Consider the following 25,575-nt stretch of genomic DNA (forward strand, 5'->3'; position numbering starts at 1 on the left):
AGGCTATGAACGATGTATATTCTGTTCTAGATTCAAGGCAATTGACTTATATTCCTTTAATGTATGAAGAGCTAAACTGAAACATAAAAGCAATTAAAAAAAAAAAACAAGTCTAGAGTGCATAACTATAAAACGTTTTATCAAAAATGTGCATCTCTTAAAGGTCAAGAGTCTCTTCAACAGTTCAGTGTAAGTTAACGAACTATGGGCCTTCAACCCAGGTTGAGGAACATATTGTAATGTCTACAGCTATAATTATCACAGTAGCTGTACATGATAAAATGACAAACAAAACTAATATATTTACGTGTCCCTGATCAAGGTGGGTTAATATCTTCGTTGGTCTGATTGATTTGTCTTCTCTTGCTTTGATTCGTCGTTGATTCCAGCCATGGCCTCCTTTGGGGCTTGGGGATGTTTTGCCTTGCTGAGGATGAAGATTGAGATGGAATGTCCTGTGTATCAGGTGCTGGAATGTTCATAGACTGACAAAAGTGTTCAATGTCCAAGGGAGATGTGCATTCAATTTTCTTGCCATTTCTAACTGCTATAACAGATGTTGGAAAACCCCATCGATATGGAATCCTCAGCTCACGGAGATGAGAGGTTAGCATAGAAAGTTCCCTACGCTTCTGGAGAGTCCGTGCTGATAGGTCTTGGAACATTTGTATTCTTTGGCCCTGGAAAGTAATTGCTTGTTGTTTCCTAGAATAATTATATATTTCCTCTCTATGCTTGAAGCACTGAAAATGAACTATAATATCCCTGGGTGGTGAGTCGTCAGCGGGTTTGGGTCGTAGGGATCTGTGTGCTCTATCCAGGATTATATCCTGGGGGTCCAAAGAGTTATTCTTCGTCAGCTCTGTGAATAAAGCCTGCAGGTAGTCTTGTATCTCATTGTTAAGGACCGACTCGGGGATCCCCCTAAACCTTAAATTGCTCCTTCTTGAGCGATTCTCCAAGTCGTCTAACTTGTCTTCTAGGGCTGTTAGGTTTTGCTGGTGTTGGGAGGTTTTGGCGGATAGACTGGCTAATTTTTGTGATATCACATACTCGTGTTCCTCCAGGGAGTCTACCCTATGACATAGCTCTGAAATGTCTTTTTTGATGTCTGCACACTCATCTTTAATACATGATTTAACTTGTTCAATAAGAGCCTCTATTGCGCCATATGTGATAGGGTCTTCTTTGCCTGCTTCTAATGGTGCTGTTTGTATGTTTAATACGGTGTCTGCTGCATCACATGAGCTATCATCTTGTGAGACTTGGGTAAACTCAGATTCTGTGCTAGGTTTGTGTTTCCCAGCATGTTTAAAAAAGGAATTTACAGCCCCCTGGTTCATTGGGGATATTTTCAGTGACTTCTCATTTCTTGTTAACTTCCTTTGCGACATATTTAGAGGTTAGGAAGGTTTACCAGTGTGTAAGAAGTAGCCGCAGGCTATAATGTATACAACACTCCCCAGGGTCTTTTGCTCTCACAGAGCGATATCGGTAAAAGGAGGTTGGATATGACCCACTACCACCAAGGGCAGTGGGAAAGGGGGGGGGGAGTGTGTATTTTGCCTCAAAACTGCAGGTGGTATTTGCTGTAAAAGCATTTAGCTGTAGAGGATATGTGTCAAAGTTCTGTTCCCTTCTGCTCTAGGTGTGTTGCGGCGGTCTAGTTGTGAGTTTAAAGCCGAAATAGATGAGGAGAAGCCTAATTGTCAGTAACTGAGGTGTTGTGGGTGACGTAGCCGTTTATCGCATTCTGCTTGCCTTAGAATTTGTATCGGCCATAACTCAGCACGTATGGGGCTAAGAGGTGTAGAGTATGCCCAAGGAGACTGCTTATATTTATTTACGGTGTACTCACATAAGTCCCTGCGGTTCTGTTACAGTATGCCGGCAGCCGCCATAGTTTGTACAGTCCTAGGGGTAGCTGATCCTCAATACGGCAAATGATATCGCGTGAAGGCAAGCCGCTGTGTTATTACTGCTTGTGCTGCTGTATAATACACCTTCTGTCTCCTTCTATTAGCGCTGAGCATGTAGTTTGTGGCAGTCAAAATTTGTCCCGTACTAGCCACGTGGTTTGTGTGGCGCAGTTACCGAGAGTTCGGAGTTCGCCTGTATAGCCTCAAAATTGTGCTTAGAGTTAAGGCAAACTGGAAACAGGCATATGGAAATGTTCCGCTTGGGCTCTGGATAGAAGTTATCTGCCCTGCAACCTTTTATCTCATTTTTAGCAGTCCTTAGTCTCTCTCATATCCAGCTCCTTCACAGAGCTTCAGTGTGTTGCGGCCATCTTGGTCGGCTGCTCGCCCCGCCTCTGTCCTTTATTATATAATTTTAATATACTTGGTAATATAACAAAATGTGCGGGAATATATATGGATAATCTGAGCCTAAAACTTACATGTGATATGCAGTGGCGTCACTACAGGGGGGCTAGGGGGGGCATTAGCCCCCCCAAGAAAATGGCTTGCCCCCCCGCCTGCCCCCCCGGCACTTTTTATAATTTTGGAGTACTAGGTAGTGGAGGACCAGGATGCTGAATCAGGAGTATGAGAATAAATTATTTTATTATTGTGTAAGTGTTTATTTTTTGTGTATATATTTACTGTCTCACTCTCTGTACTGTAACTTGTTCCGTTCGATCTTCACTTGCTGTTTGAGTGAGAGACAGACTACTGATGTGACACGACACCTGACCACGTGGTGATCATGTCGATGATGTCTGATGATGAGGGCGGCTAAGCTGTAGCATAAGGGCTGCGGGCAGGGCTAAAGGCAGTGCGCCTCTCAGTGAGTAAAAAGTCCGCCTCAGTCCTCACACACCACAGCACAGCACGTGCCTCATGCCAGCTCAACACGCGGCAGCTAAATTACGCCGTCGCCTAAGTAATGGCTGCTGCGCTGCCTGCTGGCAATATGGCATCATGCTGTGCTGTGTGCTGAGCTGACAGGTGACAGCTGGCCTGGTCCTGGCAATTGCACCTCCTCTCCTCCTCCAGATCAATCACGACGACGAAGTTCACACTGGCCGCACTCGTCACAGACAGTCTAATGGAGACTGGACTCTGGAGAGAAGAGGGAGGAGCAAGCGGCAGCCAAGTTCTGCAGAAGCGTGGGGGAAGGAGGCGGAGCTGGGCTGATGACACACTGGGGCACAGTCGAGTCTCAACTGAACACTGACTGAGTGAGTGCACTGTCAGTGGCTGCGGGGCACCCGGGGCAAATTGCACATTGAAGACCGGCGGTCTGTGACGTCGTCCTCCCCGGTAAGAGAGAGCGTTCAGAGCTCAGTAAATTAATTTGGTTTTGGTGGGGTGGGGCGGCTGGGGCCGGGTATGATATAAGAATAAGATAGCTTAGATAGATTATAGAACTTCTTATTAATCCGATTGATTCTGAATAAAAAAAAATAGCCATTGCCCATTTCTCCAACATAGGTGTGTCCGGTCCACGGCGTCATCCTTACTTATGGGATATTCTCTTCCCCAACAGGAAATGGCAAAGAGCCCAGCAAAGCTGGTCACATGATCCCTCCTAGGCTCCGCCTACCCCAGTCATTCTCTTTACCGTTGTACAGGCAACATCTCCACGGAGATGGCTTAGAGTTTTTTAGTGTTTAACTGTAGTTTTTATTATTCAATCAAGAGTTTGTTATTTTGAAATAGTGCTGGTATGTACTATTTACTCAGAAACAGAAAAGAGATGAAGATTTCTGTTTGTATGAGGAAAATGATTTTAGCAACCGTCACTAAAATCCATGGCTGTTCCACACAGGACTGTTGAGAGCAATTAACTTCAGTTGGGGGAACAGTGAGCAGTCTCTTGCTGCTTGAGGTATGACACATTCTAACAAGACGATGTAATGCTGGAAGCTGTCATTTTCCCTATGGGATCCGGTAAGCCATGTTTATTAAGATCGTAAATAAGGGCTTCACAAGGGCTTATTAAGACTGTAGACTTTTTCTGGGCTAAATCGATTCATTATTAACACATATTTAGCCTTGAGGAATCATTTATTCTGGGTATTTTGATATAATAATATCGGCAGGCACTGTTTTAGACACCTTATTCTTTAGGGGCTTTCCCAAATCATAGGCAGAGCCTCATTTTCGCGCCGGTGTTGCGCACTTGTTTTCTCCAACATAGGTGTGTCCGGTCCACGGCGTCATCCTTACTTGTGGGATATTCTCTTCCCCAACAGGAAATGGCAAAGAGCCCAGCAAAGCTGGTCACATGATCCCTCCTAGGCTCCGCCTACCCCAGTCATTCTCTTTGCCGTTGTACAGGCAACATCTCCACGGAGATGGCTTAGAGTTTTTTAGTGTTTAACTAATTTTCGTCCCTTTCGTAGAAACGGACCAGCCCAAAGTGCTACGTCCTCTAAGCAAGAGGGTAATACTTCTCAAGCCAAGCCAGCTTGGAGACCAATGCAAGGCTGGAACAAGGGAAAGCAGGCCAAGAAACCTGCCACTGCTACTAAGACAGCATGAAATGTTGGCCCCCGATCCGGGACCGGATCTGGTGGGGGGCAGACTCTCTCTCTTCGCTCAGGCTTGGGCAAGAGATGTTCTGGATCCTTGGGCGCTAGAAATAGTCTCCCAAGGTTATCTTCTGGAATTCAAGGGACTTCCCCCAAGGGGGAGGTTCCACAGGTCTCAGTTGTCTTCAGACCACATAAAAAGACAGGCATTCTTACATTGTGTAGAAGACCTGTTAAAAATGGGAGTGATTCATCCTGTTCCATTAAGAGAACAAGGGATGGGGTTCTACTCCAATCTGTTTATAGTTCCCAAAAAAGAGGGAACGTTCAGACCAATCTTAGATCTCAAGATCTTAAACAAGTTTCTCAAGGTTCCATCGTTCAAGATGGAAACCATTCGAACTATTCTTCCTTCCATCCAGGAAGGTCAATTCATGACCACGGTGGATTTAAAGGATGCGTATCTACATATTCCTATCCACAAGGAACATCATCGGTTCCTGAGGTTCACATTCCTGGACAAACATTACCAGTTCGTGGCGCTTCCTTTCGGATTAGCCACTGCTCCAAGGATTTTCACAAAGGTACTAGGGTCCCTTCTAGCTGTGCTAAGACCAAGGGGCATTGCTGTAGTACCTTACTTGGACGACATTCTGATTCAAGCGTCGTCCCTTCCTCAAGCAAAGGCTCACACGGACATTGTCCTGGCCTTTCTCAGATCTCACGGATGGAAAGTGAACGTGGAAAAGAGTTCTCTATCTCCGTCAACAACGGTTCCCTTCTTGGGAACAATAATAGACTCCTTAGAAATGAGGATTTTTCTGACAGAGGCCAGAAAAACAAAACTTCTAGACTCTTGTCGGATACTTCATTCCGTTCCTCTTCCTTCCATAGCTCAGTGCATGGCAGTGATCGGGTTGATGGTAGCGGCAATGGACATAGTTCCTTTTGCACGCATTCATCTAAGACCATTACAACTGTGCATGCTCAGTCAGTGGAATGGGGACTATACAGACTTGTCTCCGAAGATACAAGTAAATCAGAGGACCAGAGACTCACTCCGTTGGTGGCTGTCCCTGGACAACCTGTCACGAGGGATGACATTCCGCAGACCAGAGTGGGTCATTGTCACAACCGACGCCAGTCTGATGGGCTGGGGCGCGGTCTGGGGATCCCTGAAAGCTCAGGGTCTTTGGTCTCGGGAAGAATCTCTTCTACCGATAAATATTCTGGAACTGAGAGCGATATTCAATGCTCTCAAGGCTTGGCCTCAGCTAGCGAGGGCCAAGTTCATACGGTTTCAATCAGACAACATGACAACTGTTGCGTACATCAACCATCAGGGGGGAACAAGGAGTTCCCTGGCGATGGAAGAAGTGACCAAAATCATTCTATGGGCGGAGTCTCACTCCTGCCACCTGTCTGCTATCCACATCCCAGGAGTGGAAAATTGGGAAGCGGATTTTCTGAGTCGTCAGACATTGCATCCGGGGGAGTGGGAACTCCATCCGGAAATCTTTGCCCAAGTCACTCAGCTGTGGGGCATTCCAGACATGGATCTGATGGCCTCTCGTCAGAACTTCAAAGTTCCTTGCTACGGGTCCAGATTCAGGGATCCCAAGGCGGCTCTAGTGGATGCACTAGTAGCACCTTGGACCTTCAAACTAGCTTATGTGTTCCCGCCGTTTCCTCTCATCCCCAGGCTGGTAGCCAGGATCAATCAGGAGAGGGCGTCGGTGATCTTGATAGCTCCTGCGTGGCCAGGCAGGACTTGGTATGCAGATCTGGTGAATATGTCATCGGCTCCACCTTGGAAGCTACCTTTGAGACGAGACCTTCTTGTTCAGGGTCCGTTCGAACATCCGAATCTGGTTTCACTCCAGCTGACTGCTTGGAGATTGAACGCTTGATCTTATCGAAGCGAGGATTCTCAGATTCTGTTATCGATACTCTTGTTCAGGCCAGAAAGCCTGTAACTAGAAAGATTTACCACAAAATTTGGAAAAAATATATCTGTTGGTGTAAATCTAAAGGATTCCCTTGGGACAAGGTTAAAATTCCTAGGATTCTATCCTTCCTTCAAGAAGGATTGGAAAAAGGATTATCTGCAAGTTCCCTGAAGGGACAGATTTCTGCCTTGTCTGTGTTACTTCACAAAAAGCTGGCCGCTGTGCCAGATGTTCAAGCCTTTGTTCAGGCTCTGGTTAGAATTAAGCCTGTTTACAAACCTTTGACTCCTCCTTGGAGTCTCAATTTAGTGCTTTCAGTTCTTCAAGGGGTTCCGTTTGAACCCTTGCATTCCGTTGATATTAAGTTATTATCTTGGAAAGTTTGGTTTTTAGTTGCAATTTCTTCTGCTAGAAGAGTTTCAGAATTATCTGCTCTGCAGTGTTCTCCTCCTTATCTGGTGTTCCATGCAGATAAGGTGGTTTTACGTACTAAACCTGGTTTTCTTCCAAAAGTTGTTTCTAACAAAAACATTAACCAGGAGATTATCGTACCTTCTCTGTGTCCGAAACCAGTTTCAAAGAAGGAACGTTTGTTGCACAATTTGGATGTTGTTCGCGCTCTAAAATTCTATTTAGATGCTACAAAGGATTTTAGACAAACATCTTCCTTGTTTGTTGTTTATTCCGGTAAAAGGAGAGGTCAAAAAGCAACTTCTACCTCTCTCTCTTTTTGGATTAAAAGCATCATCAGATTGGCTTACGAGACTGCCGGACGGCAGCCTCCCGAAGGAATCACAGCTCATTCCACTAGGGCTGTGGCTTCCACATGGGCCTTCAAGAACGAGGCTTCTGTTGATCAGATATGTAGGGCAGCGACTTGGTCTTCACTGCACACTTTTACCAAATTTTACAAGTTTGATACTTTTGCTTCTTCTGAGGCTATTTTTGGGAGAAAGGTTTTGCAAGCCGTGGTGCCTTCCATTTAGGTGACCTGATTTGCTCCCTCCCTTCATCCGTGTCCTAAAGCTTTGGTATTGGTTCCCACAAGTAAGGATGACGCTGTGGACCGGACACACCTATGTTGGAGAAAACAGAATTTATGTTTACCTGATAAATTACTTTCTCCAACGGTGTGTCCGGTCCACGGCCCGCCCTGGTTTTTTTAATCAGGTCTGATAATTTATTTTCTTTAACTACAGTCACCACGGTACCATATGGTTTCTCCTATGCAAATATTCCTCCTTAACGTCGGTCGAATGACTGGGGTAGGCGGAGCCTAGGAGGGATCATGTGACCAGCTTTGCTGGGCTCTTTGCCATTTCCTGTTGGGGAAGAGAATATCCCACAAGTAAGGATGACGCCGTGGACCGGACACACCGTTGGAGAAAGTAATTTATCAGGTAAACATAAATTCTGTTTTTGAGAGGCATGACATGCAGTCGCATGTGAGAGGAGCTCTGATACTTAGAAAAGACTTTCTGAAGGCGTCATTTGGTATCGTATTCCCCTTTGGGCTTGGTTGGGTCTCAGCAAAGCAGATACCAGGGACTGTAAAGGGGTTAAAGTTAAAAACGGCTCCGGTTCCGTTATTTTAAGGGTTAAAGCTTCCAAATTTGGTGTGCAATACTTTTAAGGCTTTAAGACACTGTGGTGAAAATTTGGTGAATTTTGAACAATTCCTTCATGTTTTTTCGCAATTGCAGTAATAAAGTGTGTTCAGTTTAAAATTTAAAGTGACAGTAACGGTTTTATTTTAAAACGTTTTTTGTACTTTGTTATCAAGTTTATGCCTGTTTAACATGTCTGAACTACCAGATAGACTGTGTTCTGAATGTGGGGAAGCCAGAATTCCTATTCATTTAAATAAATGTGATTTATGTGACAATGACAATGATGCCCAAGATGATTCCTCAAGTGAGGGGAGTAAGCATGGTACTGCATCATTCCCTCCTTCGTCTACACGAGTCTTGCCCACTCAGGAGGCCCCTAGTACATCTAGCGCGCCAATACTCCTTACTATGCAACAATTAACGGCTGTAATGGATAATTCTGTCAAAAACATTTTAGCCAAAATGAACACTTATCAGCGTAAGCGCGACTGCTCTGTTTTAGATACTGAAGAGCATGACGACGCTGATAATAATGGTTCTGAAGGGCCCCTAACCCAGTCTGATGGGGCCAGGGAGGTTTTGTCTGAGGGAGAAATTACTGATTCAGGGAACATTTCTCAACAAGCTGAACCTGATGTGATTACGTTTAAATTTAAGTTGGAACATCTCCGCATTCTGCTTAAGGAGGTATTATCCACTCTGGATGATTGTGACAAGTTGGTCATCCCAGAGAAACTATGTAAAATGGACAAGTTCCTAGAGGTCCCGGGGCTCCCAGAAGCTTTTCCTATACCCAAGCGGGTGGCGGACATTGTTAATAAAGAATGGGAAAGGCCCGGTATTCCTTTCGTCCCTCCCCCCATATTTAAAAAATTGTTTCCTATGGTCGACCCCAGAAAGGACTTATGGCAGACAGTCCCCAAGGTCGAGGGAGCGGTTTCCACTTTAAACAAACGCACCACTATACCCATAGAGGATAGTTGTGCTTTCAAAGATCCTATGGATAAAAAATTAGAAGGTTTACTTAAAAAGATGTTTGTTCAGCAGGGTTACCTTCTACAACCAATTTCATGCATTGTCCCTGTAGCTACAGCCGCATGTTTCTGGTTCGATGAGCTGATAAAGGCGGTCGATAGTGATTCTCCTCCTTATGAGGAGATTATGGACAGAATCAATGCTCTCAAATTGGCTAATTCTTTCACCCTAGACGCCACTTTGCAATTGGCTAGGTTAGCGGCTAAGAATTCTGGGTTTGCTATTGTGGCGCGCAGAGCGCTTTGGTTGAAATCTTGGTCAGCTGATGCGTCTTCCAAGAACAAGCTACTTAACATTCCTTTCAAGGGGAAAACGCTGTTTGGCCCTGACTTGAAAGAGATTATCTCTGATATCACTGGGGGTAAGGGCCACGCCCTTCCTCAGGATCGGCCTTTCAAGGCAAAAAATAAACCTAATTTTCGTCCCTTTCGTAGAAATGGACCAGCCCAAAGTGCTACGTCCTCTAAGCAAGAGGGTAATACTTCTCAAGCCAAGCCAGCTTGGAGACCAATGCAAGGTTGGAACAAGGGAAAGCAGGCCAAGAAACCTGCCACTGCTACCAAGACAGCATGAAATGTTGGCCCCCGATCCGGGACCGGATCTGGTGGGGGGCAGACTCTCTCTCTTCGCTCAGGCTTGGGCAAGAGATGTTCTGGATCCTTGGGCGCTAGAAATAGTCTCCCAAGGTTATCTTCTGGAATTCAAGGGGCTTCCCCCAAGGGGGAGGTTCCACAGGTCTCAGTTGTCTTCAGACCACATAAAAAGACAGGCATTCTTACATTGTGTAGAAGACCTGTTAAAAATGGGAGTGATTCATCCTGTTCCATTAAGAGAACAAGGGATGGGGTTCTACTCCAATCTGTTCATAGTTCCCAAAAAAGAGGGAACGTTCAGACCAATCTTAGATCTCAAGATCTTAAACAAGTTTCTCAAGGTTCCATCGTTCAAGATGGAAACCATTCGAACTATTCTTCCTTCCATCCAGGAAGGTCAATTCATGACCACGGTGGATTTAAAGGATGCGTATCTACATATTCCTATCCACAAGGAACATCATCGGTTCCTAAGGTTCGCATTCCTGGACAAGCATTACCAGTTCGTGGCGCTTCCTTTCGGATTAGCCACTGCTCCAAGGATTTTCACAAAGGTACTAAGGTCCCTTCTAGCTGTGCTAAGACCAAGGGGCATTGCTGTAGTACCTTACTTGGACGACATTCTGATTCAAGCGTCGTCCCTTCCTCAAGCAAAGGCTCACACGGACATTGTCCTGGCCTTTCTCAGATCTCACGGATGGAAAGTGAACGTGGAAAAGAGTTCTCTATCTCCGTCAACAAGGGTTCCCTTCTTGGGAACAATAATAGACTCCTTAGAAATGAGGATTTTTCTGACAGAGGCCAGAAAAACAAAACTTCTAGACTCTTGTCGGATACTTCATTCCGTTCCTCTTCCTTCCATAGCGCAGTGCATGGAAGTGATCGGTTTGATGGTAGCGGCAATGGACATAGTTCCTTTTGCGCGCATTCATCTAAGACCATTACAACTGTGCATGCTCAGTCAGTGGAATGGGGACTATACAGACTTGTCTCCGAAGATACAAGTAAATCAGAGGACCAGAGACTCACTCCGTTGGTGGCTGTCCCTGGACAACCTGTCACAAGGGATGACATTCCGCAGACCGGAGTGGGTCATCGTCACGACTGACGCCAGTCTGATGGGCTGGGGCGCGGTCTGGGGATCCCTGAAAGCTCAGGGTCTTTGGTCTCGGGAAGAATCTCTTCTACCGATAAATATTCTGGAACTGAGAGCGATATTCAATGCTCTCAAGGCTTGGCCTCAGCTAGCGAGGGCCAAGTTCATACGGTTTCAATCAGACAACATGACAACTGTTGCGTACATCAACCATCAGGGGGGAACAAGGAGTTCCCTAGCGATGGAAGAAGTGACCAAAATCATTCTATGGGCGGAGTCTCACTACTGCCACCTGTCTGCTATCCACATCCCAGGAGTGGAAAATTGGGAAGCGGATTTTCTGAGTCGTCAGACATTGCATCCGGGGGAGTGGGAACTCCATCCGGAAATCTTTGCCCAAGTCACTCAGCTGTGGGGCATTCCAGACATGGATCTGATGGCCTCTCGTCAGAACTTCAAAGTTCCTTGCTACGGGTCCAGATCCAGGGATCCCAAGGCGGCTCTAGTGGATGCACTAGTAGCACCTTGGACCTTCAAACTAGCTTATGTGTTCCCGCCGTTTCCTCTCATCCCCAGGCTGGTAGCCAGGATCAATCAGGAGAGGGCGTCGGTGATCTTGATAGCTCCTGCGTGGCCACGCAGGACTTGGTATGCAGATCTGGTGAATATGTCATCGGCTCCACCTTGGAAGCTACCTTTGAGACGAGACCTTCTTGTTCAGGGTCCGTTCGAACATCCGAATCTGGTTTCACTCCAGCTGACTGCTTGGAGATTGAACGCTTGATCTTATCGAAGCGAGGGTTCTCAGATTCTGTTATCGATACTCTTGTTCAGGCCAGAAAGCCTGTAACTAGAAAGATTTACCACAAAATTTGGAAAAAATATATCTGTTGGTGTGAATCTAAAGGATTCCCTTGGGACAAGGTTAAGATTCCTAAGATTCTATCCTTCCTTCAAGAAGGATTGGAAAAAGGATTATCTGCTAGTTCCCTGAAGGGACAGATTTCTGCCTTGTCTGTGTTACTTCACAAAAAGCTGGCAGCTGTGCCAGATGTTCAAGCCTTTGTTCAGGCTCTGGTTAGAATTAAGCCTGTTTACAAACCTTTGACTCCTCCTTGGAGTCTCAACTTAGTTCTTTCAGCTCTTCAGGGGGTTCCGTTTGAACCCTTACATTCCGTTGATATTAAGTTATTATCTTGGAAAGTTTTGTTTTTAGTTGCAATTTCTTCTGCTAGAAGAGTTTCAGAATTATCTGCTCTGCAGTGTTCTCCTCCTTATCTGGTGTTCCATGCAGATAAGGTGGTTTTACGTACTAAACCTGGTTTTCTTCCAAAAGTTGTTTCTAACAAAAACATTAACCAGGAGATTATCGTACCTTCTCTGTGTCCGAAACCAGTTTCAAAGAAGGAACGTTTGTTGCACAATTTGGATGTTGTTCGCGCTCTAAAATTCTATTTAGATGCTACAAAGGATTTTAGACAAACATCTTCCTTGTTTGTTGTTTATTCCGGTAAAAGGAGAGGTCAAAAAGCAACTTCTACCTCTCTCTCTTTTTGGATTAAAAGCATCATCAGATTGGCTTACGAGACTGCCGGACGGCAGCCTCCCGAAAGAATCACGGCTCATTCCACTAGGGCTGTGGCTTCCACATGGGCCTTCAAGAACGAGGCTTCTGTTGATCAGATATGTAGGGCAGCGACTTGGTCTTCACTGCACACTTTTACCAAATTTTACAAGTTTGATACTTTTGCTTCTTCTGAGGCTATTTTTGGGAGAAAGGTTTTGCAAGCCGTGGTGCCTTCCATTTAGGTGACCTGATTTGCTCCCTCCCTTCATCCGTGTCCTAAAGCTTTGGTATTGGTTCCCATAAGTAAGGATGACGCCGTGGACCGGACACACCTATGTTGGAGAAAACAGAATTTATGTTTACCTGATAAATTACTTTCTCCAACGGTGTGTCCGGTCCACGGCCCGCCCTGGTTTTTTTAATCAGGTCTGATAATTTATTTTCTTTAACTACAGTCACCACGGTACCATATGGTTTCTCCTATGCAAATATTCCTCCTTAACGTCGGTCGAATGACTGGGGTAGGCGGAGCCTAGGAGGGATCATGTGACCAGCTTTGCTGGGCTCTTTGCCATTTCCTGTTGGGGAAGAGAATATCCCATAAGTAAGGATGACGCCGTGGACCGGACACACCGTTGGAGAAAGTAATTTATCAGGTAAACATAAATTCTGTTTTCCATTTAGTACAGTATTTGAGGTAGATCAGTCATCATCATGGCGAAACAGCACTTAAATTTACAAGAATTGTTGTTATTGTCCATGTCCACAAATATTGCTTCGATTATATTTACTTTTTGTATATTAAATCATGATTATGTGCCCTTTTGAAGTTTATCTAGGGTTTTACAGTGCCATGTGCTATCTCCCAGAGGAAATATGTTGGTCTGGTTGCATCATAATGAAAGCCTGTAAACTAAACTATTAAAAATCTTACTAGACATGTAGGTAACTACATGAGTTGTTCACTTATCACTTCACAAGTTCACACCCAAAGAAATAATGGCGGCTTTCAAATTCTTTCTGTAAAATATTGTGATTCAAAATATTATAATGCAACCAGACCGACATATGTCCTCTGGGAGATAGCACATGGCACTGTAAAACCCTAGATAAACTTCAAAAGGGCACATAATCATGATTTAATATACAAAAAGTAAATCTAATCGAAGCAATATTGTGGACAATAACAATTCTTGTAAATTTAAGTGCTGTTTCGCCATGATGATGACTGATCTACCTCAAATACTATATACTAAATGGAAATTGCTATTTCAGTAGTAATGTTATAAGTGACTATTTAAATGTATGCATACATAGATATACATAAAGTTTTTTTAACAGTCAGCAACAACAGAACATTCATGTATGGATCATGGCTGTTACATGATCCATCCATGAATGTTCTGTTGTTGAGTGTTAAAGCCTTAAAAAAAATCCCCCAATTTGTTATTTACAATTTTTAGAAACTTAAAAAAAGTTGGTATCATCATGGTATATTATCATGCATGGAGGATGTTACATCCATCCATGATCATGAATGTTAACTAACGTGTTAAAACAAAACAAAAAAATGTTATTTACAAACTTAAAGGGACAGTCTAGGCCAAAATAAACTTTCATGATTCAGATAGAGCATGTAATTTTAAACAATTTTCCAATTTACTTTTATCAACAATTTTGCTTTGTTCTCATGGTCTTCTTAGTTGAAAGCTTAACCTAGGAGGTTCATATGCTAATTTCTTTGACCTTGAAGCCACTAGAGGGTGTTAGTTCACATATTTCATATAGATAATACTGTGCTTGTGCACGAGAAGTTATCTGGGAGCAGGCACTGATTGACTAGACTGCAAGTCTGTCAAAAGAACTGAAATAAGGGGGCAGTTTGCAGAGGCTTAGATACAAGATAATCACAGTGGTTAAAAGTATATTATTATAACTGTGTTGGTTATGCAAAACTGGGGAATGTGTAATAAAGGGATTATCTATCTTTTAAAACAATAAAAATTCTATGGTTGACTGTCCCTTTAAACTATAAAGAAAAGCTTTTGAGAGTTTTCCTCTCTTTCTCAGGTCTGAAGCAATACCTGAGGAAGAAAGGAAAACTGTTTAAAGCTTCTCTTTTAAGTACAATATTAGGTTAGTACAATAGGTATCATTGCATACCACATTACTCTGGTATTTTGGAATCTTATTTATGTATTATTTAGTTTATTTTCAGTGCTATGACTTAGTGGTGAAAATTATTAGTGCCCCCCCAGTTTGACTGTGGTATCTTATGTGCCCCCCCTATATATTTTTCCTAGAGTCGCCACTGGTGATATGTAGTATGTACTTTAGCTAAAAGTTCAAGATGAAGGCTTTATATTAAGGAAAGCAATCACTGGTACGTGAACAGTACATTACACGCTTTACTGCAGTAAAGTATTTCTACTAATCTTTGTATTAAGTGTCATAAAAAGTCATTTAGAAACTTGATGTAGTGTACCTTTTTGTTTTAGCAAAACGTTTTTTTTTTTTTTTTTTAATCAAGACTATGGGAGCCAAGCAGCTGTCAAATGTCACAAATACTATTGTGAAAACCACATCTTCTGCACCAGTTACTCTACCGCCTGTACTGCAAAGGACTACTACTCCTGTATTGCAGGTTTGTTTTATTTCTTTTCTTCACATAGATGTTTTAGTATGTGTGCCACACCAGTGCATTTAAAGGGCCATAATACCCAAATGTTTAAACACTTGAAAGTGATGCAGCATAGCTGTAAAAAGCTGACTAGAAAATATCTCCTGAACATCTCTATGTAAAAAAGAAAGATATTTTACCTCAAAAGTTCCTCAGTAGCCACCTCCCATTGTAAAGGATTTCTAAGCAGCATATTAGTATGTCTATCCTGGGACAGCTGAAAGGATGAGCCTTGTGAATTCTCATATTTCACCAATCAGGTAAAGGAAGCTTACTATGAAATCTCATGAGAGTTAAGTCAAATCTCATGAGATCACAGTAAGAGTTCATGACCTCAGCACTGCTGATGCTGATTGGCTGCTGTTCATTTCTTAATTTTTATTTTTTTATTTTTACCTGCAGCTGGGAGCAGGTGAAGTATAACTTTTTACACAGAACTTACTCTGCTGAGCTGAGGAGATTGTGAGGTAAAATATCTTCCTTTTATACATAGAGATGCTCAGGTGATATTTTCCTGTCAGTTTTTTACAGTTATGCTGCATCAGTTTCAAGGGATTTAGCATATGAGTATTACGTCCCTTTAATATCATGACGTACAGGATAATGATTAGGTGTGTTTGGCCTTGATAAAATCAAATTGTAAATTCATCACTGTATTTCATGATTAAACGTAGCCTGACATTCATAATTACTTTTATCATTATGAAGCCTATCTAACCTTTCAGTAAAACACTCAATGCCTTATCAGTATTGGGCTAACTACTCATCCTGAATTTTAAAATCTTTTAGTCTTTGACTAGATCTGTGTTAACAATAAATTGAATAATTTGTGCCGGTACCCTTTTACCATGGTTTTCTTATATGTATTTAAAACATTTAAGTCAATTTCCAAAAACTGTTTTAATAATTGACATTTTCTTGTATAGGTATTTTTAAAATAAAGTATGAAAATAGTAAGTTGTTTTAATAAATTTAAAACTAAGAAATAACTTTTTTTTTTTTTTACTTTAAATGCTGCTTTATCTAGTTGTCATGGCTTTGAAAGAGCAACAATTAAATATGTCAATAAAATGCAGATTCTTGTCATTATATACCCCTATCAATGTACCCAGTGCTATGGAATTTGGCAGCATTATACAAATAAATGATAATTATTCTAGGGGATCTTCTACTGACAGCGACATTTATGAAGCATAGTTGTAGAGCTATCAATATCAGTAGGTGATTGCAAGGTAGTGACATCTAGAATGATTTAAACAACTTTTGCTAAATGCAATAAATGAACCCCCTTTGCCAGAGAAACACTAACCACCACTGTCTAAACCCTCCACCAAAATGAAAAACTTAAATTGTTCCAAAAACATTCTCTTCACTGCACTTATCTATGCTGACTGGGCTGCCCAATCTCACTTTATTTCTAACTGGGCTTTCTTTCATACAGGTGGTGAAAGTCCATTATCCATTACTTTGGGATTTACTCTTCCCTGTCACTAGGAGAAGGCAAGGATTCCCAAACCCCAAGAGGCCTATAAAACCCCTCCCACCTCATTGGCAGACTTGTCTTTGCTTCCGCTGGAGGACGTTGAATTAAAATGTGCATATTATTATTCAGTGAGAAAGGTTCTCAGACAGAGTTGATGCCCATTTCCCCTCAGAGTGCAGCGGTTATTTGAAGGATGTGGAGTATGGGTAGTGGAATTTTATATTGGGATTTAGTCACGAACCTTCCACAGATGTCCTTTGCTTCTTCCTTTTGGTTCATCAATATTCTCCTGTTTCTGATCCTCTGCTGTTATGTCTCAGCACTGGTTTGGCTTCCTACTTGTTTCCTCCAGTAGTAGGGTGCCTAATGGTAAGTACCATCTATTTTTTATTATTTGGCAATCTATAAGCCTTTTTAGTTTATTGCGCTATATGCTGTTTTTGCTTCTCTGGAAATCCAGATTGTAAACAGGATCGTTTTTTTCCCCTCAGTTTTCTGCGGGTTGCAGGACAATTAGGGCACCTCAGTAATCCTGCTGAGGTGTAGCGTGTTACCTGGGGTATATTTTCTTGATTTGGTAAATTTAAAGTGAACATTTTATTTAAGAACGTTTCTTCTGTTATGTGTGATCAGTCCACGGGTCATCATTACTTCTGGGATATAACTCCTCCCCAACAGGAAATGCAAGAGGATTCACCCAGCAGAGCTGCATATAGCTCCTCCCCTCTACGTCAGTCCCAGTCATTCTCTTGCACCCAACGACTAGATAGGATGTGTGAGAGGACTATGGTGATTATACTTAGTTTTTATGACTTCAATCAAAAGTTTGTTATTTTACAATAGCACCGGAGCGTGTTATTACTTCTCTGGCAGAGTTTGAGGAAGAATCTACCAGAGTTTTTTACTATGATTTTAACCGGAGTAGTTAAGATCATATTGCTGTTCTCGGCCATCTGAGGGAGGTAAAAGCTTCAGATCAGGGGACAGCGGGCAGATGAATCTGCATTGAGGTATGTAGCAGTTTTTATTTTCTGAATGGAATTGATGAGAAAATCCTGCCATACCGTTATAATGACATGTATGTATACACTTCAGTATTCTGGGGATGGTATTTCACCGGAACTACTCTGTTAAAAGTCACTAATCCTTTTAATAAATATTTATCATGTTAAACGTTTTTGCTGGAATGTAGAATCGTTTACATTTCTGAGGTACTGAGTGAATAAATATTTGGGCATTATTTTCCACTTGGCAGTTGTTTGGTTTTAATTGTGACAGTTTCGTTTCTCTTCACTGCTGTGTGTGAGGGGGAGGGGCCGTTTTTGGCGCTCTTTGCTACGCATCAAAAAATTCCAGTCAGTTACTCTTATATTTCCTGCATGATCCGGTTCATCTCTGACAGATCTCAGGGGTCTTCAAACTTCTTTGGAGGGAGGTAGATTCTCTCAGCAGAGCTGTGAGAATTTTATATTGACTGTGAATAAAAACGTTGCTCTGTAATTTTTTTTTCAGTTCATTATTTCAACTGTCATTTAATCGTTTAGTACCTCTTTGAGGCACAGTACGTTTTTGCTAAAAAAGATTATAACCAAGTTGCAAGTTTATTGCTAGTGTGTTAAACATGTCTGACTCAGAGGAAGATATCTGTGTCATTTGTTCCAATGCCAAGGTGGAGCCCAATAGAAATTTATGTACTAACTGTATTGATGCTACTTTAAATAAAAGTCAATCTGTACAATTTGAACAAATTTCACCAAACAGCGAGGGGAGAGTTATGCCGACTAACTCGCCTCACGCGGCAGTACCTGCATCTCCCGCCCGGGAGGTGCGTGATATTATGGCGCCTAGTACATCTGGGCGGCCATTACAGATAACATTACAAGATATGGCTACTGTTATGACTGAAGTTTTGTCTAAATTACCAGAACTAAGAGGCAAGCGTGATCACTCTGGGGTGAGAACAGAGTGCGCTGACAATACTAGGGCCATGTCTGATACTGCGTCACAGCTTGCAGAGCATGAGGACGGAGAGCTTCATTCTGTAGGTGACGGTTCTGATCCAAACAGATTGGATTCAGATATTTCAAATTTTAAATTTAAATTGGAGAACCTCCGTGTATTACTAGGGGAGGTCTTAGCAGCTCTCAATGATTGTAACACCGTTGCAATACCAGAGAAACTGTGTAGGTTGGATAAATACTTTGCGGTACCGGCGAGTACTGACGTTTTTCCTATACCTAAGAGACTAACTGAAATTGTTACTAAGGAGTGGGATAGACCCGGTGTGCCGTTCTCACCCCCTCCAATATTTAGAAAGATGTTTCCAATAGACACCACCACTCGGGACTTATGGCAAACGGTCCCTAAGGTGGAGGGAGCAGTTTCTACTTTAGCTAAGCGTACCACTATCCCGGTGGAGGATAGCTGTGCTTTTTCAGATCCAATGGATAAAAAAATTAGAGGGTTACCTTAAGAAAATGTTTGTTCAACAAGGTTTTATATTGCAACCCCTTGCATGTATCGCGCCGATTACGGCTGCGGCAGCATTTTGGATTGAGTCTCTGGAAGAGAACCTTAGTTCATCTACGCTAGACGACATTACGGACAGGCTTAGAGTCCTTAAACTAGCTAATTCATTCATTTCGGAGGCCGTAGTACATTTAACCAAACTTACGGCTAAGAACTCAGGATTCGCCATACAGGCACGTAGGGCGCTGTGGCTAAAATCCTGGTCAGCTGATGTTACTTCTAAGTCCAAATTACTTAATATACCTTTCAAGGGGCAGTCTTTATTTGGGCCCGGTTTGAAAGAAATTATCGCTGACATTACAGGAGGTAAGGGCCACGCCCTACCTCAAGACAAAGCCAAAGCTAAGGCTAGACAGTCTAATTTTCGTCCCTTTCGGAATTTCAAAACAGGAGCAGCATCAACCTCCACTGCACCAAAACAGGAGGGAGCTGTTGCTCGTTACAGGCAAGGCTGGAAGCCTAACCAGTCCTGGAACAAGAGCAAGCAGGCCAGGAAACCTGCTGCTGCCCCAAAGACAGCATGAACCGAGAGCCCCCGATCCGGGACCGGATCTAGTGGGGGGCAGACTTTCTCTCTTCGCCCAGGCCTGGGCAAGAGATGTTCAGGATCCCTGGGCGCTAGAGATCATATCTCAGGGATACCTTCTAGACTTCAAATTATCTCCCCCAAGAGGGAGATTTCATCTGTCAAGGTTGTCAACAAACCAGATAAAGAAAGAAGCGTTTCTACGCTGTGTACAAGATCTGTTATTAATGGGAGTGATCCATCCGGTTCCGCGGTCGGAACAAGGACAAGGGTTCTACTCAAACCTGTTTGTGGTTCCCAAAAAAGAGGGAACTTTCAGGCCAATCTTAGATTTAAAGATTCTAAACAAATTCCTAAGAGTTCCATCGTTCAAAATGGAAACTATTCGGACAATCTTACCCATGATCCAAAAGGGTCAGTACTTGACCACAGTGGATTTAAAAGATGCTTACCTTCACATACCGATTCACAAAGATCATCACCGGTATCTAAGGTTTGCCTTCTTAGACAGGCACTACCAGTTTGTAGCTCTTCCATTCGGATTGGCTACGGCTCCAAGAATCTTCACAAAGGTTCTGGGTGCCCTTCTGGCGGTACTAAGACCGCGAGGGATTTCGGTAGCTCCGTACCTAGACGACATTCTAATACAAGCTTCAAGCTTTCAAACTGCCAAGTCTCATACAGAGTTAGTTCTGGCATTTCTAAGGTCGCATGGATGGAAAGTGAACGAAAAGAAGAGTTCTCTTTTTCCTCTCACAAGAGTTCCATTCTTGGGGACTCTTATAGATTCTGTAGAAATGAAGATTTACCTGACAGAAGACAGGTTAACAAAGCTTCAAAATGCATGCCGTGTCCTTCATTCCATTCAACACCCGTCAGTAGCTCAATGCATGGAGGTGATCGGCTTAATGGTAGCGGCAATGGACATAGTACCTTTTGCACGCCTACACCTCAGACCGCTGCAATTGTGCATGCTAAGTCAGTGGAATGGGGATTACTCAGATTTGTCCCCTACTCTGAATCTGAATCAAGAGACCAGAAATTCTCTTCTATGGTGGCTTTATCGGCCACACCTGTCCAGGGGGATGCCATTCAGCAGGCCAGACTGGACAATTGTAACAACAGACGCCAGCCTACTAGGTTGGGGCGCTGTCTGGAATTCTCTGAAGGCTCAGGGACTATGGAATCAGGAGGAGAGTCTCCTTCCAATAAACATCCTGGAATTGAGAGCAGTTCTCAATGCCCTTCTGGCTTGGCCCCAATTAACAACTCGGGGGTTCATCAGGTTTCAGTCGGACAACATCACGACTGTAGCTTACATCAACCATCAGGGAGGGACAAGAAGCTCCCTAGCAATGATGGAAGTATCAAAGATAATTCGCTGGGCAGAGTCTCACTCTTGCCACCTGTCAGCAATCCACATCCCGGGAGTGGAGAACTGGGAGGCGGATTTCTTGAGTCGCCAGACTTTTCATCCGGGGGAGTGGGAACTTCATCCGGAGGTCTTTGCCCAAATACTTCGACGTTGGGGCAAACCAGAGATAGATCTCATGGCGTCTCGCCAGAACGCCAAACTTCCTCTCTACGGGTCCAGATCCAGGGATCCGGGAGCGGTTCTGATAGATGCTTTGACAGCACCTTGGAACTTCGGGATGGCTTATGTGTTTCCACCCTTCCCGCTGCTTCCTCGATTGATTGCCAAAATCGAACAGGAGAGAGCATCAGTGATTCTAATAGCGCCTGCATGGCCACGCAGGACTTGGTATGCAGATCTAGTGGACATGTCATCCTGTCCGCCTTGGTCTCTACCTCTAAGACAGGACCTTCTGATACAGGGTCCATTCAAACATCAAAATCTAACTTCTCTGAAGCTGACTGCTTGGAAATTGAACGCTTGATTTTATCAAAACGTGGTTTTTCTGAGTCGGTTATTGATACCCTGATACAGGCTAGGAAGCCTGTTACCAGAAGGATTTACCATAAAATATGGCGTAAATACCTATACTGGTGCGAATCCAAAGGTTACTCCTGGAGTAAGGTTAGGATCGCTAGGATATTGTCCTTTCTACAAGAAGGTTTAGAAAAGGGTTTATCAGCTAGTTCTTTAAAGGGACAGATTTCAGCTCTGTCCATCTTGTTACACAGGCGTCTGTCAGAAAATCCAGACGTCCAGGCCTTTTGTCAGGCTTTAGCTAGGATCAAGCCTGTGTTTAAAGCTGTTGCTCCGCCATGGAGTTTAAACTTAGTTCTTAACGTTTTACAGGGTGTTCCGTTTGAACCCCTTCATTCCATTGATATAAAATTGTTATCTTGGAAAGTTCTGTTTTTAATGGCTATTTCCTCGGCTCGAAGAGTCTCTGAGTTATCAGCCTTACATTGTGATTCTCCTTATCTGATTTTTCACTCAGACAAGGTAGTTCTGCGTACTAAACCTGGGTTCTTACCTAAGGTAGTCACTAACAGGAATATCAATCAAGAGATTGTTGTTCCATCCTTGTGTCCAAATCCTTCTTCAAAGAAGGAACGTCTTCTACACAATCTGGATGTAGTTCGTGCCCTCAAGTTCTACTTGCAGGCAACTAAAGATTTTCGCCAAACTTCTTCCCTGTTTGTCGTTTATTCTGGACAGAGGAGAGGTCAAAAAGCTTCTGCTACCTCTCTCTCTTTTTTTGGCTTCGTAGCATAATACGTTTAGCCTATGAGACTGCTGGACAGCAGCCTCCTGAAAGAATTACAGCTCACTCCACTAGAGCTGTGGCTTCCACTTGGGCCTTTAAGAATGAGGCCTCTGTTGAACAGATTTGCAAGGCTGCAACTTGGTCTTCGCTTCATACTCTTTCCAAATTTTACAAATTTGACACTTTTGCTTCTTCGGAGGCTATTTTTGGGAGAAAGGTTCTTCAGGCAGTGGTTCCTTCTGTATAATGAGCCTGCCTATCCCTCCCGTCATCCGTGTACTTTTGCTTTGGTATTGGTATCCCAGAAGTAATGATGACCCGTGGACTGATCACACATAACAGAAGAAAACATAATTTATGCTTACCTGATAAATTCCTTTCTTCTGTTGTGTGATCAGTCCACGGCCCGCCCTGTTTTAAGGCAGGTAAATATCTTTTAAATTATACTCCAGTCACCACTTCACCCTTGGTTACTCCTTTCTCGTTGATTCTTGGTCGAATGACTGGGACTGACGTAGAGGGGAGGAGCTATATGCAGCTCTGCTGGGTGAATCCTCTTGCATTTCCTGTTGGGGAGGAGTTATATCCCAGAAGTAATGATGACCCGTGGACTGATCACACAACAGAAGAAAGGAATTTATCAGGTAAGCATAAATTATGTTTTTTTTGGTTCTGTATTATATCCTTTGTTTAAAGGTATAAAAAAAAAAGAATTTAAAAAAAAGTTTTAATTTTTTTTTATTTCCTTCTTTTTGTATTATGGATCAGGAGGCTGTGCAGGATGTTACCTGTAGCTTATGTTTTGATGCCCAGGTGGAACCCCCAGTACCTTTTTGTTCTTCATGTATTGAAAGAACTTTAGCTTATAGAAAGACTTTTTGACCCTGAGCCATCATTAGCTAAGGCGGATGCTGTTTGGGAGCCTCCCGTTTCAGATGTGCCGCAGCTTTCTCCTCAAGCGTCCCAATCCTATTCATCTGCACATGCAGTGCCCTGTATTCACTCTCATGCTCCATCTGGAATTAATTTGCAAGATATTGCTGCCCAGGTATCTTCTGCGGTATCTGAGGCGCTGTCTGCTTTTTCCCATGCTGCAGGGAAAACACAAAAGGAAATTTAATGAAACAGTAAGTAAGGTTTCTGATCCTGAAGTGGCGAATCAAAGTATTTCCTCTCAGAAGTCTGAGGATGAAGATTCTTCGGGTGCATCTGAGGGTTAAATTTTGGATTCAGGCAGTATAATTCCTTCTACTGATGCTGAAGTGGTGTGGAAGGCTTGCTCAACTTAGAATTGGTTTAAACATTTATTTTTTCTGTACCTCTGATTTTGCAAATGCTATTAAATGTACAGATTGGTTTGAACTTTGTTTCCAAGGATGTTGCTGTTAAGGCACTGCCACCGCTTTCTCCTTTTATGTCCCAAGCCTATATGGCGTCACACGCAGTGCCTTGTGGTTCCTCTCAATCCCCTGGAGGAGTGTATTTGCTTACATAAGTTACAAGCTCAGGTATCTTCTGCGGTATCTGTGGTTTGGTCTGTTTTCCTTTACTTTAGGGAAAAGGCAAGAGGACATTTTAAGTCTCAGATGAGAGGGTTTCTGCTCCACATGCTACTGCACAGGTTTGTCTTCTTCCAAGTTAGTGAGGAGGATTCGCCGGTAGTTTCTGAGGCTGAAATCTCCGATCTGGACAGTATAATTCCTTCATCTGTTACTGAAGTGGTATTCTTCAGTTGTTTGCTTCAAAGCCTCTTATATTGTCAGGAGGTCTTAGCTGACTGGATGACACTGATCCCTATCGTTGTCTTTCCTTCAGAGTTTTGTGAACTTTATCAGTTATATATTTTTCTTTCCTCTCTGGAAGGGTTCTAGACGTGCTGTGAGATGTTCACAGGATTGTTATAGAGAATCTGGGGCTATTTCCCCCTGTCTCACGTCCTTTTTAGGATTTCCTGTCGCTATCTCTCTTGAAATTCACAGTGTCTTTAGTAGAAGGGAACTTTCTACTTTTAATCAGAGAACTTAGATCTCTGCAGAGATAATTTAGTTTTCTTTCTGACATAGGTAAGATGCTGGAGGTTTAATTGTTTATTTAGAGCATCTTATTAGACTTGCTGTGCTTGCCGCCGGGCATTGTGGCTGAAATCTATGGTCAGCTGAGAAGCCTACCTGTGGTTTAGTGGTACAGCCTGGGCTTTATAGTTCTGCAGTTGCAGATTTAATTATTTCTGTTTCCTCCAAATACACGCTTCTAGTGTCTCCTTTTAAGGATGAGACTTTGTTTGTTTGGGTCATGCCTTTTTCAAGTCCAATCTAAGTTTTCCTCACAGGAGAAGATTTCTCTTTCTAGAGTATCTGCAATCCAAGTAGGATGAGAGCCAGTTTGGGAACGGGATATATGTATTTACCTCATATATTTCAGATTCTGTCCTTCTAAGTAGTATCCTTTCTCCTTTGGTTCTAGTGGGCCTGTTCATAACGAACTTAGACCTCAGAGATTTATTGTTTCCTTAATCGGAATCTTCTCTAGTTTTCTTAGTTTGCGTCATCCCAGTCAGACCTTCAGGTCTTGGGATATTGCAAGTGTGTTTTTCTGGACAATATATAGTTCAGGTATAATCCTGACTTCGAACTTACTCTCTTTTTAAGAGATCTTGTCCAATCTTCTTTTCCTGGGATGGGAAATTAATCTGGAAAAGAGTTCCCTTGTTCTAGCCACAAGGGTAATTTTATTTGGGACTACCGCCACAATACCCTGAATGCACCAGATTTTGTTGGATCTCGGAAGTTATGCAGGGTCAGGTCTGGTCAGTACCTGGATGGGAGACCGCCTGGGAACACCAGGTGCGGTATGCTTGGACCTTATTTGATTCTTTATCTAGGAGATGTCTTTCAGAGGTCAGAAAATCAAGGATCTATTTATTTTCCCCACTCTGCAGTCTTCTGTCTGGCCAACAGTAAGCTCTAGTGGCTGGTGGATAGCTTAACTATCTTGCAACCAGGAGGTTGGGAGTTTGGATTTAGCTGCAGTTGATATTTCGTCACTTTTCTGTGACCGTGTGTATGGAGGGAATTGGTCTTATGGTATTCCATGGACATCATTCCTTTTGCTGTTTTCCATGACATTGAGAACTTTTGGATAGATTTAGATCAGATGACAAGAGACTTCCTTCCGTAGTATTTTTTCATGAGTATCTATCTCGGGGCGCGTGCTTCTGGAGATATTCCTGGGTGATGTGACCACGGATGCCAACCTGCTGGGCTGGTAAGCTGTGCTGTCTGTTTAAGGATTATGGACTCGGAAGTGTCTACTCTCCTCTTTAAACATCTTGGAGTTGAAAGCAATTAGC

General features: G+C 43.0%; 1 protein-coding gene and 1 pseudogene across 1 annotated transcript in view; both read left to right on the forward strand.

Annotated features, from left to right (window-relative positions):
* The window catches only part of TAF4B (TATA-box binding protein associated factor 4b), a 920,546-nt gene that overhangs the window by 108,525 nt on the left and 786,446 nt on the right, over positions 1–25,575 (forward strand). Inside the window, exon 3 of the mRNA XM_053714992.1 lies at positions 14,861–14,974. Coding sequence (XP_053570967.1) covers positions 14,861–14,974 — 114 coding nt within the window. The remainder of the gene's footprint in view (positions 1–14,860; positions 14,975–25,575) is intronic.
* LOC128661801 (uncharacterized) lies at positions 24,963–25,081 on the forward strand (annotated as a pseudogene).

Source organism: Bombina bombina, chromosome 5, assembly GCF_027579735.1.
Source record: "Bombina bombina isolate aBomBom1 chromosome 5, aBomBom1.pri, whole genome shotgun sequence".
NCBI lineage: Eukaryota > Metazoa > Chordata > Amphibia > Anura > Bombinatoridae > Bombina > Bombina bombina.